Source organism: Salvelinus alpinus, chromosome 1 (genome assembly GCF_045679555.1).
Source record: "Salvelinus alpinus chromosome 1, SLU_Salpinus.1, whole genome shotgun sequence".
In the NCBI taxonomy this organism is placed as follows: Eukaryota; Metazoa; Chordata; class Actinopteri; order Salmoniformes; family Salmonidae; genus Salvelinus; species Salvelinus alpinus.
The window spans coordinates 18,199,544-18,216,328 of NC_092086.1; the positions used below are offsets into that span (position 1 = coordinate 18,199,544).

General features: G+C 45.9%; 1 protein-coding gene across 1 annotated transcript in view; it reads right to left on the reverse strand.

Moving 5' to 3' along the window:
- LOC139570881 (protein sidekick-2-like) overlaps positions 1–16,785 on the reverse strand; it is a 524,727-nt gene that overhangs the window by 51,868 nt on the left and 456,074 nt on the right. Inside the window, exons 6-15 of the mRNA XM_071393181.1 lie at positions 16,458–16,569; positions 15,467–15,657; positions 13,347–13,430; positions 12,916–13,110; positions 12,141–12,257; positions 11,608–11,775; positions 10,578–10,680; positions 8,681–8,857; positions 7,788–7,924; positions 6,406–6,553 (exon numbers count right to left, since the gene is read on the reverse strand). Coding sequence (XP_071249282.1) covers positions 6,406–6,553; positions 7,788–7,924; positions 8,681–8,857; positions 10,578–10,680; positions 11,608–11,775; positions 12,141–12,257; positions 12,916–13,110; positions 13,347–13,430; positions 15,467–15,657; positions 16,458–16,569 — 1,432 coding nt within the window. The remainder of the gene's footprint in view (positions 1–6,405; positions 6,554–7,787; positions 7,925–8,680; positions 8,858–10,577; positions 10,681–11,607; positions 11,776–12,140; positions 12,258–12,915; positions 13,111–13,346; positions 13,431–15,466; positions 15,658–16,457; positions 16,570–16,785) is intronic.

Below are 16,785 nucleotides of genomic sequence, written 5' to 3' on the forward strand. Positions count from 1 at the left end.
TAGTAGTTAGTATGTCTCTGAGGGTGTGTGTAGTAGTTAGTATGTCTCTGAGGGTGTGTAGTAGTTAGTATGTCTCTGAGGGTGTGTAGTAGTTAGTATGTCTCTGAGGGTGTGTAGTAGTTAGTATATCTCTGAGGGTGTGTGTAGTAGTTAGTATGTCTCTGAGGGTGTGTAGTAGTTAGTATGTCTCTGAGGGTGTGTGTAGTAGTTAGTATGTCTCTGAGGGTGTGTAGTAGTTAGTATGTCTCTGAGGGTGTGTAGTAGTTAGTGTGTCTCTGAGGGTGTGTAGTAGTTAGTATATCTCTGAGAGGGTGTGTAGTAGTTAGTATGTCTCTGAGGGTGTGTAGTAGTTAGTATGTCTCTGAGGGTGTGTGTAGTAGTTAGTATGTCTCTGAGGGTGTGTAGTAGTTAGTATGTCTCTGAGGGTGTGTAGTAGTTAGTATGTCTCTGAGGGTGTGTGTAGTAGTTAGTATGTCTCTGAGGGTGTGTGTAGTAGTTAGTATGTCTCTGAGGGTGTGTAGTAGTTAGTATGTCTCTGAGGGTGTGTAGTAGTTAGTATGTCTCAGGGTGTGTAGTAGTTAGTATGTCTCTGAGGGTGTGTGTAGTAGTTAGTATGTCTCTGAGGGTGTGTAGTAGTTAGTATGTCTCTGAGGGTGTGTGTAGTAGTTAGTATGTCTCTGAGGGTGTGTGTAGTAGTTAGTATGTCTCTGAGGGTGTGTAGTACTTAGTATGTCTCTGAGGGTGTGTGTAGTAGTTAGTATGTCTCTGAGGGTGTGTGTAGTAGTTAGTATGTGTCTGAGGGTGTGTAGTAGTTAGTATGTCTCTGAGGGTGTGTAGTAGTTAGTATGTCTCTGAGGGTGTGTAGTAGTTAGTATGTCTCTGAGGGTGTGTAGTAGTTAGTATGTCTCTGAGGGTGTGTAGTAGTTAGTATGTCTCTGAGGGTGTGTAGTAGTTAGTATATCTCTGAGGGTGTGTAGTAGTTAGTATGTCTCTGAGGGTGTGTAGTAGTTAGTATGTCTCTGAGGGTGTATAGTAGTTAGTGTGTCTCTGAGGGTGTGTAGTAGTTAGTATGTCTCTGAGGGTGTGTAGTAGTTAGTATGTCTCTGAGGGTGTGTGTAGTAGTTAGTATGTCTCTGAGGGTGTGTAGTAGTTAGTATGTCTCTGAGGGTGTATAGTAGTTAGTGTGTCTCTGAGGGTGTGTAGTAGTTAGTATGTCTCTGAGGGTGTGTAGTAGTTAGTATGTCTCTGAGGGTGTGTAGTAGTTAGTATGTCTCTGAGGGTGTGTGTAGTAGTTAGTATGTCTCTGAGGGTGTGTAGTAGTTAGTGTGTCTCTGAGGGTGTGTGTAGTAGTTAGTATGTCTCTGAGGGTGTGTAGTAGTTAGTATGTCTCTGAGGGTGTGTAGTAGTTAGTATGTCTCTGAGGGTGTGTGTAGTAGTTAGTATGTCTCTGAGGGTGTGTGTAGTAGTTAGTATGTCTGAGGGTGTGTAGTAGTTAGTATGTCTCTGAGGGTGTGTAGTAGTTAGTATGTCTCTGAGGGTGTGTAGTAGTTAGTATGTCTCTGAGGGTGTGTAGTGGTTAGTATGTCTCTGAGGGTGTGTAGTAGTTAGTATGTCTCTGAGGGTGTGTAGTAGTTAGTATGTCTCTGAGGGTGTGTAGTAGTTAGTATGTCTCTGAGGGTGTGTGTAGTAGTTAGTATGTCTCTGAGGGTGTGTAGTAGTTAGTATGTCTCTGAGGGTGTGTAGTAGTTAGTATGTCTCTGAGGGTGTGTGTAGTAGTTAGTGTGTCTCTGAGGGTGTGTGTAGTAGTTAGTATGTCTCTGAGGGTGTGTAGTAGTTAGTATATCTCTGAGGGTGTGTGTAGTAGTTAGTATGTCTCTGAGGGTGTGTAGTAGTTAGTATGTCTCTGAGGGTGTATAGTAGTTAGTATGTCTCTGAGGGTGTGTAGTAGTTAGTATGTCTCTGAGGGTGTGTAGTAGTTAGTATGTCTCTGAGGGTGTGTAGTAGTTAGTATGTCTCTGAGGGTGTGTAGTAGTTAGTATGTCTCTGAGGGTGTGTAGTAGTTAGTATGTCTCTGAGGGTGTGTAGTAGTTAGTATGTCTCTGAGGGTGTGTAGTAGTTAGTGTGTCTCTGAGGGTGTGTAGTAGTTAGTGTGTCTCTGAGGGTGTGTAGTAGTTAGTATGTCTCTGAGGGTGTGTAGTAGTTAGTATGTCTCTGAGGGTGTGTGGTGGTTAGTATGTCTCTGAGGGTGTGTAGTAGTTAGTATGTCTCTGAGGGTGTGTAGTAGTTAGTATGTCTCTGAGGGTGTGTAGTAGTTAGTATGTCTCTGAGGGTGTGTAGTAGTTAGTGTGTCTCTGAGGGTGTGTAGTAGTTAGTATGTCTCTGAGGGTGTGTAGTAGTTAGTATGTCTCTGAGGGTGTGTAGTAGTTAGTGTGTCTCTGAGGGTGTGTAGTAGTTAGTATGTCTCTGAGGGTGTGTAGTAGTTAGTATGTCTCTGAGGGTGTGTAGTAGTTAGTATATCTCTGAGGGTGTGTAGTAGTTAGTATGTCTCTGAGGGTGTGTAGTAGTTAGTGTGTCTCTGAGGGTGTGTAGTAGTTAGTATGTCTCTGAGGGTGTGTAGTAGTTAGTATGTCTCTGAGGGTGTGTAGTAGTTAGTATGTCTCTGAGGGTGTGTAGTAGTTAGTATGTCTCTGAGGGTGTGTAGTAGTTAGTATGTCTCTGAGGGTGTGTAGTAGTTAGTATATCTCTGAGGGTGTGTGTAGTAGTTAGTATGTCTCTGAGGGTGTGTAGTAGTTAGTATGTCTCTGAGGGTGTGTGTAGTAGTTAGTATGTCTCTGAGGGTGTGTAGTAGTTAGTATGTCTCTGAGGGTGTGTAGTAGTTAGTGTGTCTCTGAGGGTGTGTAGTAGTTAGTATGTCTCTGAGGGTGTGTAGTAGTTAGTATGTCTTTGAGGGTGTGTAGTAGTTAGTATATCTCTGAGGGTGTGTAGTAGTTAGTATGTCTCTGAGGGTGTGTAGTAGTTAGTGTGTCTCTGAGGGTGTGTAGTAGTTAGTATGTCTCTGAGGGTGTGTAGTAGTTAGTATGTCTCTGAGGGTGTGTAGTAGTTAGTATATCTCTGAGGGTGTGTAGTAGTTAGTATGTCTCTGAGGGTGTGTAGTAGTTAGTATGTCTCTGAGGGTGTGTAGTAGTTAGTATGTCTCTGAGAGGGTGTGTAGTAGTTAGTATGTCTCTGAGGGTGTGTAGTAGTTAGTATGTCTCTGAGGGTGTGTGTAGTAGTTAGTGTGTCTCTGAGGGTGTGTAGTAGTTAGTATGTCTCTGAGGGTGTGTAGTAGTTAGTATGTCTCTGAGGGTGTGTGTAGTAGTTAGTATGTCTCTGAGGGTGTGTAGTAGTTAGTATGTCTCTGAGGGTGTGTGTAGTAGTTAGTATATCTCTGAGGGTGTGTAGTAGTTAGTATGTCTCTGAGGGTGTGTAGTAGTTAGTATGTCTCTGAGGGTGTGTGTAGTAGTTAGTGTGTCTCTGAGGGTGTGTAGTAGTTAGTATGTCTCTGAGAGGGTGTGTAGTAGTTAGTATGTCTCTGAGGGTGTGTGTAGTAGTTAGTATGTCTCTGAGGGTGTGTAGTAGTTAGTATGTCTCTGAGGGTGTGTAGTAGTTAGTATGTCTCTGAGGGTGTGTAGTAGTTAGTATGTCTCTGAGGGTGTGTGTAGTAGTTAGTATGTCTCTGAGGGTGTGTAGTAGTTAGTATGTCTCTGAGGGTGTGTAGTAGTTAGTATGTCTCTGAGGGTGTGTGTAGTAGTTAGTATGTCTCTGAGGGTGTGTAGTAGTTAGTATGTCTCTGAGGGTGTGTGTAGTAGTTAGTATGTCTCTGAGGGTGTGTGTAGTAGTTAGTATGTCTCTGAGGGTGTGTAGTACTTAGTATGTCTCTGAGGGTGTGTGTAGTAGTTAGTATGTCTCTGAGGGTGTGTGTAGTAGTTAGTATGTCTCTGAGAGGGTGTGTAGTAGTTAGTATGTCTCTGAGGGTGTGTAGTAGTTAGTATGTCTCTGAGGGTGTGTGTAGTAGTTAGTATGTCTCTGAGGGTGTGTGTAGTAGTTAGTATGTCTCTGAGGGTGTGTGTAGTTAGTGTGTGAGGCGAGCGTGTGTGTGTTGAGCTATATCTAAGGCGTCAACAGTACTCTGGGGATTTGACTTTCTGTTTGAAGCTCTGACTCGTTCAGCACTCTGTATTACTCTAAAGAAACAGAGAGATGGAAGGAGAGAGAGAGAGAGAGAGAGAGAGAGAGCAGTAGCTGGGTCATCACACCCATGGTGATTCACACAGCAGTATTTTCAGGGGTCAGCTCACTCCTAGTTATCAAACACACGCACACCCACACAGTCATTCCCATGTCTGAGAAAAACCCTGTGGACTTCTGAGAGACTAGTCAGAGAGTCAAAACCCAACCACAGAGAAGGGAAGGAACAGGTAGGATCATATTCAGTGGGGAGAAAACGTTTCGAAACAGGGAGGTACTACCTGAACTTGTCCAATGAGGACACGTATTTGTTTTTCCGTTGCAAATGGTTTTTCTACGGTGTGCCCTACTGACCACAACCCAGTTTGTACAAAAACAGTGAACATTTTATTGATGTTTTCTTCAGGTTGTTCTTGCTAGAACACATTGGATCTCTCCCTCTGTAACAACTGCTGATGTCAATGGGATTACAAATGAATGTAATTGATTGAACTATGAAAGACAGGCTCACACCATTCATATACAGTGGGGAGAACAAGTATTTGAAACACTGCCGATTTTGCAGGTTTTCCTACTTACAAAGCATGTAGAGGTCTGTAATTTTTATCATAGGTACACTTCAACGGTGAGAGACGGACTCTAAAACAAAAATCCAGAAAATCACATTGTATGATTTTTAAGTAATTAATTTGCATTTTATTGCATGACATAAGTATTTGATACATCAGAAAAGCAGAACTTAATATTTGGTACAGAAACCTTTGTTTGCAATTACAGAGATCATACGTTTCCTGTAGTTCTTGACCAGGTTTGCACACACTGCAGCAGGGATTTTGGCCCACTCCTCCATACAGACCTTCTCCATATCCTTCAGGTTTCGGGGCTGTCGCTGGGCAATACGGACTTTCAGCTCCCTCCAAAGATTTTCTATTGGGTTCAGGTCTGGAGACTGGCTAGGCCACTCCAGGACCTTGAGATGCTTCTTACGGAGCCACTCCTTAGTTGCCCTGGCTGTGTGTTTCGGGTCGTTGTCATGCTGGAAGACCCAGCCACGACCCATCTTCAATGCTCTTACTGAGGGAAGGAGGTTGTTGGCCAAGATCTCGCGATACATGGCCCCATCCATCCTCCCCTCAATACGGTGCAGTCGTCCTGTCCCCTTTGCAGAAAAGCATCCCCAAAGAATGATGTTTCCACCTCCATGCTTCACGGTTGGGATGGTGTTCTTGGGGTTGTACTCATCCTTCTTCTTCCTCCAAACACGGCGAGTGGAGTTTAGACCAAAGAGCTCTATTTTTGTCTCATCAGACCACATGACCTTCTCCCATTCCTCCTCTGGATCATCCAGATGGTCATTGGCAAACTTCAGATGGGCCTGGACATGCGCTGGCTTGAGCAGAGGGACCTTGCGTGCGCTGCAGGATTTTAATCCATGACGGTGTAGTGTGTTACTAATGGTTTTCTTTGAGATTGTGGTCCCAGCTCTCTTCAGGTCATTGACCAGGTCCTGCCGTGTAGTTCTGGGCTGATCCCTCACCTTCCTCATGATCATTGATGCCCCACGAGGTGAGATCTTGCATGGAGCCCCAGACCAAGGGTGATTGACCGTCATCTTGAACTTCTTCCATTTTCTAATAATTGCGCCAACAGTTGTTGCCTTCTCACCAAGCTGCTTGCCTATTGTCCTGTAGCCCATCCCAGCCTTGTGCAGGTCTACAAATGTATCCCCGATGTCCTTACACAGCTCTCTGGTCTTGGCCATTGTGGAGAGGTTGGAGTCTGTTTGATTGAGTGTGTGGACAGGTGTCTTTTATACAGGTAACGAGTTCAAACAGGTGCAGTTAATACAGGTAATGAGTGGAGAACAGGAGGGCTTCTTAAAGAAAAACTACCAGGTCTGTGAGAGCCGGAATTCTTACTAGTTGGTAGGTGATCAAATACTTATGTCATGCAATAAAATGCAAATTAATTACTTAAAAATCATACAATGTGATTTTCTGGATTTTTCAACTGTCTCTCACGGTTGAAGTGTACCTATGATACAAATTACAGACCTCTACATGCTTTGTAAGTAGGAAAACCTGCAAAATCGGCAGTGTATCACATACTTGTTCTCCACGCTGTATATCTCTGGGATTCTCCTGGTTAAATATGGGATACATGAAAATTAAAACCCACCGGTCAGTCTCCTTGCTGAACTGTCCCCTGCCCACGTCGTTGACCGCACACAGCCTGAACTGGTAGGACCGTGCTGGGATCAAACCACCCACGGTCACCCCGGTCGACTCCGGTTCGATATTGGCCAGGAGCACTGTCCACGGGGCATCTACGACAGAGAGACAGAGAGAGAGACAGAGAGAGAGACAGAGACAGAGACAGAGAGAGAGACAGAGAGAGAGACAGAGACAGAGACAGAGACAGAGACAGAGACAGAGACAGAGAGAGAGACAGAGAGAGAGACAGAGACAGAGAGAGACAGAGACAGAGACAGACAGAGGCAGAGACAGAGAGAGAGACAGAGAGACAGAGAGAGAGACAGAGAGGGAGAGAGAGAGAGAGAGAGAGAGAGAGAGAGAGAGAGAGAGAGAGAGAGAGAGAGAGAGAGAGAGAGAGAGAGAGAGAGAGAGAGAGAGAGAGAGAGAGAGAGAGAGAGAGAGAGAGAGAGAGAGAGAGAGAGACAGAGAGAGAGACAGAGAGGGAGAGAGAGAGAGAGAAACAGCTTGAGTCTATGTTTGCTGAAAGGACAATGTCTGAGCATCTCAAGACTACAGTATCACGTCTGTAAACTGAGACTAGTATTCCAGCTGTAGTATTCTGTTCATAGTGTTCAGTATTCCAGCTGTAGTATTCTGTTCATAGTGTTCAGTGTTCAGTATTCCAGTTGTAGTATTCTGTTCATAGTGTTCAGTATTCCAGCTGTAGTATTCTGTTCATAGTGTTCAGTATTCCAGCTGTAGTATTATGTTCATAGTGTTTAGTGTTCAGTATTCCAGCTGTAGTATTCTGTTCATAGTGTTTAGTATTCCAGCTGTAGTATTCTGTTCATAGTGTTTAGTATTCCTGCTGTAGTATTCTGTTCATAGTGTTTAGTGTTCAGTATTCCAGCTGTAGTATTCTGTTCATAGTGTTCAGTGTTCAGTATTCCAGTTGTAGTATTCTGTTCATAGTGTTTAGTGTTCAGTATTCCAGCTGTAGTATTCTGTTCATAGTGTTCAGTGTTCAGTATTCCAGTTGTAGTATTCTGTTCATAGTGTTCAGTATTCCAGCTGTAGTATTCTGTTCATAGTGTTCAGTATTCCAGCTGTAGTATTCTGTTCATAGTGTTTAGTGTTCAGTATTCCAGCTGTAGTATTCTGTTCATAGTGTTCAGTATTCCAGCTGTAGTATTCTGTTCATAGTGTTCAGTATTCCAGCTGTAGTATTCTGTTCATAGTGTTTAGTGTTCAGTATTCCAGCTGTAGTATTCTGTTCAAAGTGTTCAGTATTCCAGCTGTAGTATTCTGTTCATAGTGTTCAGTGTTCAGTATTCCAGCTGTAATATTCTCTACTAGTCCACTCACTGTTCTCTGAGACCTCCAGGATGTATCGGATCAGGGGGCTGTTTCCATCGAAGGCCTGAGCCCAGGTCAGATTGATGGCCCTTTTCTCTACCTGGCTCAGAGCTGCACTGGGGATCTCTGGAGCATGGGGAAGCTGCCTGTATGGGGTGGAGGGATGAGGGGGGAGGTGTGTGTGTGTGTGTGTGTGTGTGTGTGTGTGTGTGTGTGTGTGTGTGTGTGTGTGTGTGTGTGTGTGTGTGTGTGTGTGTGTGTGTGTGTGTGTGTGTGTGTGTGTGTGTGTGTGTGTGTGTGTGTGTGTGTGTGTGAAGGAGAGACATACACAGACAGAGCACGGTTCAGAGAGAATGATACAGAATGTTAATATCATAAATATCCACTGAACGTGGTAGTTAATAGTAAAAATAGCAGAGGGCAGAGACGAGTTGATGATGGAGGGAGGAGATGAGAGGTGAGTGGAATATGACAAAGCTGTAGATGAGACAACAGCACACTGCCAGAGAGTCAATGGGAGAGGAGAGAGAGAGATAGAGAGAGAGATAGAGAGAGAGACAGAGATAGAGCGAGAGAGAGAGGGGGAGAGAGAGAGAAAGCTAGATAGATAGAGCGAGAGAGAGAGATAGAGATAGAGAGAGTTAGAGAGAGAGAGAGGGAGAGAGTGAGAGAGAGAGAGAGAGAGAGAGAGAGAGAGAGAGAGAGAGAGAGAGAGAGAGAGAGAGAGAGAGAGAGAGAGAGAGAGAGAGAGAGAGAGAGAGAGAGAGAGAGAGAGACAGAGAGAGAGGTAGATGAAGAGTGAATGGATAATACTGCATGATGGGAGAAAGATAGAGATGGACACACAATGCCAGACAGAGTGACAGACCAAGAGAGAGATCTCAACAAGATGTGAGGTTAACCTGACTCTGAGGTGAGCGCTGCGTGAGTCGTTGCCCCCTACAGAGGTGACTCTACAGGTGTATGTTCCGATGTCACCTGACCAGGTCTGGGAGAGGTGCAGGGTCCCGTCAGGGTCCAGACGGAGCCGGGGAGAGGTGCTCACATCCACCACTGAACCAGTCTTCTCCCAAACATACCTGGAGAAGAGGACAACACACACACACCAACACACACACACACACACACACACACACCAACAAACACAAACACACACACACACACACACATAGATACATGGTTACCGTAGAGCACTTTGAGACTGTTGATGTAAAAACGTCTGTTGATGTAAAAAGGGCTTAATGAATTCTCTCAGAAACACACAGACGCTCTGCTCACACTGATCCAGATACTCAGACTGTGTGTGTGTCACTGTCTGCTCACACTGATCCAGATACTCAGACTGTGTGTGTTACTGTCTGCTCACACTGATCCAGATACTCAGACTGTGTGTGTGTCGCTGTCTGCTCACACTGATCCAGATACTCAGACTGTGTGTGTTACTGTCTGCTCACACTGATCCAGATACTCAGACTGTGTGTGTGTCACTGTCTGCTCACACTGATCCAGATACTCAGACTGTGTGTGTGTCACTGTCTGCTCACACTGATCCAGATACTCAGACTGTGTGTATGTCACTGTCTGCTCACACTGATCCAGATACTCAGACTGTGTGTGTCACTGTCTGTTCACACTGATCCAGATACTCAGACTGTGTGTGTGTCACTGTCTGCTCACACTGATCCAGATACTCAGACTGTGTGTGTTACTGTCTGCTCACACTGATCCAGATACTCAGACTGTGTGTGTGTCGCTGTCTGCTCACACTGATCCAGATACTCAGACTGTGTGTGTTACTGTCTGCTCACACTGATCCAGATACTCAGACTGTGTGTGTGTCACTGTCTGCTCACACTGATCCAGATACTCAGACTGTGTGTGTGTCACTGTCTGCTCACACTGATCCAGATACTCAGACTGTGTGTATGTCACTGTCTGCTCACACTGATCCAGATACTCAGACTGTGTGTGTCACTGTCTGTTCACACTGATCCAGATACTCAGACTGTGTGTGTGTCACTGTCTGCTCACACTGATCCAGATACTCAGACTGTGTGTGTTACTGTCTGCTCACACTGATCCAGATACTCAGACTGTGTGTGTGTCGCTGTCTGCTCACACTGATCCAGATACTCAGACTGTGTGTGTTACTGTCTGCTCACACTGATCCAGATACTCAGACTGTGTGTGTGTCACTGTCTGCTCACACTGATCCAGATACTCAGACTGTGTGTGTGTCGCTGTCTGTTCACACTGATCCAGACACCAAACTTCTAATTTCCTCCATTAACTTCAACTGATCAGCCTCTGATTTATTCCACTACTGCCCCCCCCCCCCCTCCCTGATTCAACTGATCAACTGATCACTTAGCCTTTGAGGAGCTGAGTCAGATGTCAGCTTGGCATCCAATTAACTGACAGATACACTGGGGTCATGGGTCACCCCACAGGACATGACATCATCCTTACCTGACAGATACACTGGGGTCATGTGTCACCCCACAGGACATGACATCATCCTTACCTGACAGATACACTGGGGTCATGTGTCACCCCACAGGACATGACATCATCCTTACCTGACAGATATACTGGGGTCATGGGTCACCCCACAGGACATGCCATCATCCTTACCTGACAGACACACTGGGGTCATGGGTCACCCCACAGGACATGCCATCATCCTTACCTGACAGATACACTGGGGTCATGGGTCACCCCACAGGACATGACATCATCCTTACCTGACAGATACACTGGGGTCATGGGTCACCCCACAGGACATGACATCATCCTTACCTGACAGATACACTGGGGTCATGGGTCACCCCACAGGACATGACAGCCTTGGTCCCCTTGATGACACTCTGGTCCGCAGGTGGCTTGGTGATACGGGTCCGTGCTGAAAACATAGAGAGACTTCAGGTTACTAGCTGTTTAACAGGTGGTTGACAGACTTCAGGTTACTAGCTGTTTAACAGGTGGTTGACAGACTTCAGGTTACTAGCTGTTTAACAGGTGGTTGACAGACTTCAGGTTACTAGCTGTTTAACAGGTGGTTGACAGAGTCTTCAGGTTACTAGCTGTTTAACAGGTGGTTGACAGACTTCAGGTTACTAGCTGTTTAACAGGTGGTTGACAGACTTCAGGTTACTAGCTGTTTAACAGGTGGTTGACAGACTTCAGGTTACTAGCTGTTTAACAGGTGGTTGACAGACTTCAGGTTACTAGCTGTTTAACAGGTGGTTGACAGACTTCAGGTTACTAGCTGTTTAACAGGTGGTTGACAGACTTCAGGTTACTAGCTGTTTAACAGGTGGTTGACAGACTTCAGGTTACTAGCTGTTTAACAGGTGGTTGACAGACTTCAGGTTACTAGCTGTTTAACAGGTGGTTGACAGACTTCAGGTTACTAGCTGTTTAACAGGTGGTTGACAGACTTCAGGTTACTAGCTGTTTAACAGGTGGTTGACAGACTTCAGGTTACTAGCTGTTTAACAGGTGGTTGACAGACTTCAGGTTACTAGCTGTTTAACAGGTGGTTGACAGACTTCAGGTTACTAGCTGTTTAACAGGTGGTTGACAGACTTCAGGTTACTAGCTGTTTAACAGGTGGTTGACAGACTTCAGGTTACTAGCTGTTTAACAGGTGGTTGACAGATTTCAGGTTACTAGCTGTTTAACAGGTGGTTGACAGACTTCAGGTTACTAGCTGTTTAACAGGTGGTTGACAGACTTCAGGTTACTAGCTGTTTAACAGGTGGTTGAATGTATAATAGCCAGTGAGTGTATAATCCTTCTCCACCCCCCTCCCTCCCTCCATACTCACCCCACACCAGTAGATCAGCGGCAGCCTCGTCTATGCCTCTGGAGTTACTGGCCATGCAGGTATAAGTCCCAGCATCAGAAAGGTGGGACGGGGAGACCAGTAGACTGCCTGACTCCAGCAGGGTGAACCTGGGCAGCTGGACAGAACCACTGGCCAACACACGTTCACCTAGTATATAGATAGATAGACAGATAGATAGATAGATAGATAGATAGATAGATAGATAGATAGATAGATAGATAGATAGATAGATAGATAGATAGATAGATAGATAGATAGATAGATAGATAGATAGATAGATAGATAGATAGATAGATAGATAGATAGATAGATACGGAACCAGAAGAAGAGTTGAGTGGGAGAAAGAGGTGTCAGTTAACACCAGCAGGGTTCTGAGACCGTCAGGGAGCTGCTGCCTCACCTTGTGGACTGAGTCACTATGTAATCCCCTTCCCCTCTGAAAAACATCAAGACCCAAACTGACATACATTTCTAATATAAATTGTGCAGCCACCAGCTGTCCACCACCATACCTTTCTGCCAGGTGATAGCTGGTCGCGGGGCTCCGCTGGTCTCACAGTGGAGGATGACTGACATGCCGTCAATCACAGCACTGTCAGCTGGACCTGCCGTGATGTTGGGGGCAATACCTGGGTAGAGACAAACAGGTAGGTGAGACAGACAGACAGACAGACAGACAGACAGACAGACAGACAGACAGACAGACAGACAGACAGACAGACAGACAGACAGACAGACAGACAGACAGACAGACAGACAGACAGACAGACAGACAGACAGACAGACAGACAGACAGACAGACAGACAGACAGACAGACAGACAGACAGACAGACAGACAGACAGACAGACAGACAGACAGCTACCTGATGAGGTGACAACACAGATGAGAAGGATGATAATGAGACTGATGATGAGAGATGTGAGGTAACTGTGTGAACTTTTAATGAATTTATCAAAGACTGTCAGTCAGTCAGCTCCCGTTCTTCAAGATAACGACTTGGAGACTGACAGCCACAAGGCTCCCTCGCCTTTCCTTTCCCTCTTCATCCCTCTCTCTCTTACTTGTTCATGCTCTCTCTAATTCTCTCTCAAAATAGCCAATAATTGCCTGAGTGTGTAGTGTGACAGGTCTGAGAGACGGAGAGAAGAAGAAGAGATGAGAGTGGGAGGAAAGGGGGAAGGAGAGAGGGAGAGATGGAGAGACTGACGTGGGACATGGTGGGTTGGGGACTTGACGTACTGGTAGAGCGAGAGAGAGCGAGAGAGAGCGAGAGAGAGAGACGTACTGGTGACAGCGAGGTAGGTGTTGGTCTGTATCTCTCCAGCCAGGTTGCGGGCGAAGCATTGGAACATCCCTGTATCGTCAGGTAACAGACCGTTGATCTGCAGACTGCCCCCAACTAACACCCTGTACCTGGGCATCTTCACTGGACTGATGACCACAGCATCCTTATACCACACTATGTCTGGCTGGGGGACACCTGGAGAGAGGAGAGGAGAGAGTTGTATTTAAATATCTATCACTTTTAACAGCATCAGGGCTTTAGATCTCTCACACACACACACACACACACACACACACACACACACACACACACACACACACACACACACACACACACACACACACACACACACACACACACACACACACACACACACACACACACACACACACACACACACACACACACACACACACACACACACCACACACCTCGTGCCTGGCAGGGAATATCCACCACCTTCTCCATCTCTGCACTGATGTGTTGGACAGGCTCCTTCACAAACTGGGGATGGTCTGGAGAGGAAAGGAGAAGAGAGGAGGAGGGCGGAGGAGGGGATGAGAGGAGGGGAGCGTAGAGGAGGAGGGGAGACGAGGAGAGGAGGAGAGTGGAGGAGAGGAGGAGAGTGGAGGAGGGGAGAGGATAGGAGAGGAAAAGTGTGAAGGGGAGAGCAGACAAGGAGAGGAGGTGAGGAGAGGGGCGGAGAGGAGGAGAATGGAGGAGAGGATGAGAGGAGGGGAGAGGGGAGGAGAGGGGCGGAGAGGAGGAGAACGGAGGAGAGGATGAGAGGAGGGGAGAGTAGAGGAGGAGGGGAGACGAGGAGAGGAGGTGAGGAGAGGAGAGGGGCGGAGAGGAGGAGAACGGAGGAGAGGATGAGAGGAGGGGAGGAGAGGATGAGAGGAGGGGAGAGGAGGGGAGGGGAGGAGAGGAGGAGAGGAGGGGAGGAGAGGAGAGGAGAGGAGGAGAGGTTATAACCTTCCTCTAATTTTCTTGAACATTTTTGTTCAATTGAACAAGTTTTAACAATAAAGTCATGTTAATGATAAGGTGTCTTGGTCCTCTTGGTTTGTGTTGACTTACATTAAATCCATCCTGGACATCCAATAGGTATGTTATTTTCAAGGTTTAGTCTCATTGAGACTAGTGCAGAGTAATGGACTGCATCATCAGATAGAGACAGAGACGTTTCTTCACAATCCACCTCTTGTTTAAAACTTCTTCTAACTAGGGGGCGCAGTTTTCACTTTTGGCTAAAAAGGCGTACCCATTTGAAACTGCCTATTTCTCAGCCCCCGAAACTAGAATATGCATATAATAGTCAGATTAGGATAGAAAACACTCTGAAGTTTCCAAAACTGTAGAAATGTTGTCTGTGGGTTAAACAGAACTGATATTGCAGGCGAAAACCTGAGAAAAATCCAACCAAGAAGTGGCACTGTTTTTGAGACCTCTCTGTTCCAATGCATTCCTATTGCCCATTGAAAGGGATATCAACCAGACTTCTTTTTCTATGTCTTCCCTAAGGTGTCAACAGCCTTTAGACATAGTTTCAGGCTTTTATTATGAAGAATGAGTGTGAAAGGACACATTGCGTAAGTGGATAGGTGGGGGCTCTCCGAGTGATTTTTGCGTAAAAGTGAAAGGCAGCCATTGTTCCTCTCGGTCCTGGTGAAAAGCCAACTGTCCCGGTTGATTTATTATCGAATAGATATTTGAAAAACACCCTGAAGTTGGATCAAAAACAACGTTTGACATATTTATGTGGACATTATGGATATAATTTGGAATTTTTTCCGGCGTTGTCGCGAACGCTTTTTCCGGTGGATTCCTGGGAATAAAAAATATCTTTATGGAACAAAAGGAACATTTGCTGTCTAACTGGGAGTCTCGTGAGTGAAACCATCCGAAGATCATCAAAGGTAAACGACTAATTTGATTGCTTTTCTGATTTTTGATACCAAGTTACCTGACGCTAGCTGTTCTTATTGTTTTGTCGAGCGATCGATACATTTACACAAATGCAAGTATTGCTTACGCTGTAAAGCATAATTTCAAAATCTGAGACGACAGATGGATTAACAAAAGGCTAAGCTGTGTTTTGCAATATTGCACTTGTGATTTCATGAAATTATATTTTATTATATACCATTCGCGCTAGGCTACGCTATGCTAGTCAGGGTTTTTGATGACAAATATCCCGGATCCGGGATGGGGAGTCCAGAAAGGTTTAATCATCTATCATTTATCTCCATGGTCCAGCAGCATGTCAAACTGACGTGAAGACGTCAGACATTTACACACAATGATATTCCCTCAACCTGACCACTGACAGGAGAACTGGTAGGTGGTTCTTTACCTAGTCTAACCAGGATGTGGAGAAACTCCCATGTGTGCGTGTGTGTGTGTGTGTGTGTGTGTGTGTGTGTGTGTGTGTGTGTGTGTGTGTGTGTGTGTGTGTGTGTGTGTGTGTGTGTGGTGTGTGTGTGTGTGTGTGTGTGTGTGTGTGTGTGTGTGTGTGTGTGTGTGTGTGTGTGTGTGTGTGTGTGTGTACCTAGAACATGTAGGTAGGCCCCTGCGTTGACCGGTGGCACAGTGCTGCTGCGGAGGGTGGCCTCACATTCATAGTAACCACTGTCACTGACCGCTGGGAGGCTGATGGTCAGCCTGCGGCCAAAGTCACGTATCCCTGTACTGACCACATCACCATCCTTACGCCAGGTTATAACCATCTTGATCAGAGGTCTGGAGGAGAGGAGAGAGAGAGAGATACAGAGGAGGGAGACAGAGATAGAAAGAGAGAGAGAGAAGGGGAGAGCAATAGAGAGAGAGAGAGAGAGAGAGCGCGAGAGGGGGGTTAGAACGGGGAGAGAGAGAGATACAGAGGGCGGGAGACAGAGAGAGAGAGAGAGAGAGAGAGGGGGGAGAGTGAGATATACAGAGGGAGGGAGACAGATAAAGAAAGAGAGAGAGAGAGAAGGGGGGAGTGAGATATACAGAGGGAGGGAGACAGAGAGAGAAAGAGAGACAGAGAGAGACGGGGGAGAGTGAGATATACAGAGGGAGAGAGACAGAGAGAGAGGGGGAGGGGGAGAAAGAGAGAGAGAAGGGGGAGAGAAGGGAGGAGAGAGAGAGAGAGGGAGGGGGAGAAAGAGAGAGGGTATTAATATGATTCAAATTCTGTTTCAAGGTTGTGAGGCATTGACAGAGCACTGTATTACATCTGTCATACTGATCAAGTCTTTGAATTGGCCATAATAGTTTGGATTCAGAGCAGAGATAAGGAGAGGAGGAGAAGAATGGAGAGAGAGGAGAGACAGAGAGGAGGAGGGGAGGAGAGGAGAAAAGCATTGAATAGGACGGATGAACAATTTTCTAAAAGAGACCCAAACAAAAGACATTAGGTGATAGTGAAATGTGACAGAGGTGGTCTCTCTGTGTGTGTGTGTGTGTGTGTGTGTGTGTGTGTGTGTGTGTGTGTGTGTGTGTGTGTGTGTGTGTGTGTGTGTGTGTGTGTGTGTGTGTGTGTGTGTGTGTTCACTCACCTAGCATTGGCCACACACTCCATAATGACATCATTCCTCCCCGCGTTCACACTGGTGTTCTTAGGAGGGATGATGATGGTGGGGGTGATGGGGTCCACAGGCCCCCCCACGTCTACACACACACACACACACACACACACACACACACACACACACACACACACACACACACACACAGACACACACACACACACACAAGCATGGTTAGAAAAGCATATGGGTCAAGGCCAGTTCTCCCTTGTAAAATAGATTGTATATCTCAGTCAGACTTTCCTGTTTAAATAATAGATACGGGTGAAAAACAACAGCTCCTGATAAGATTGTCCAC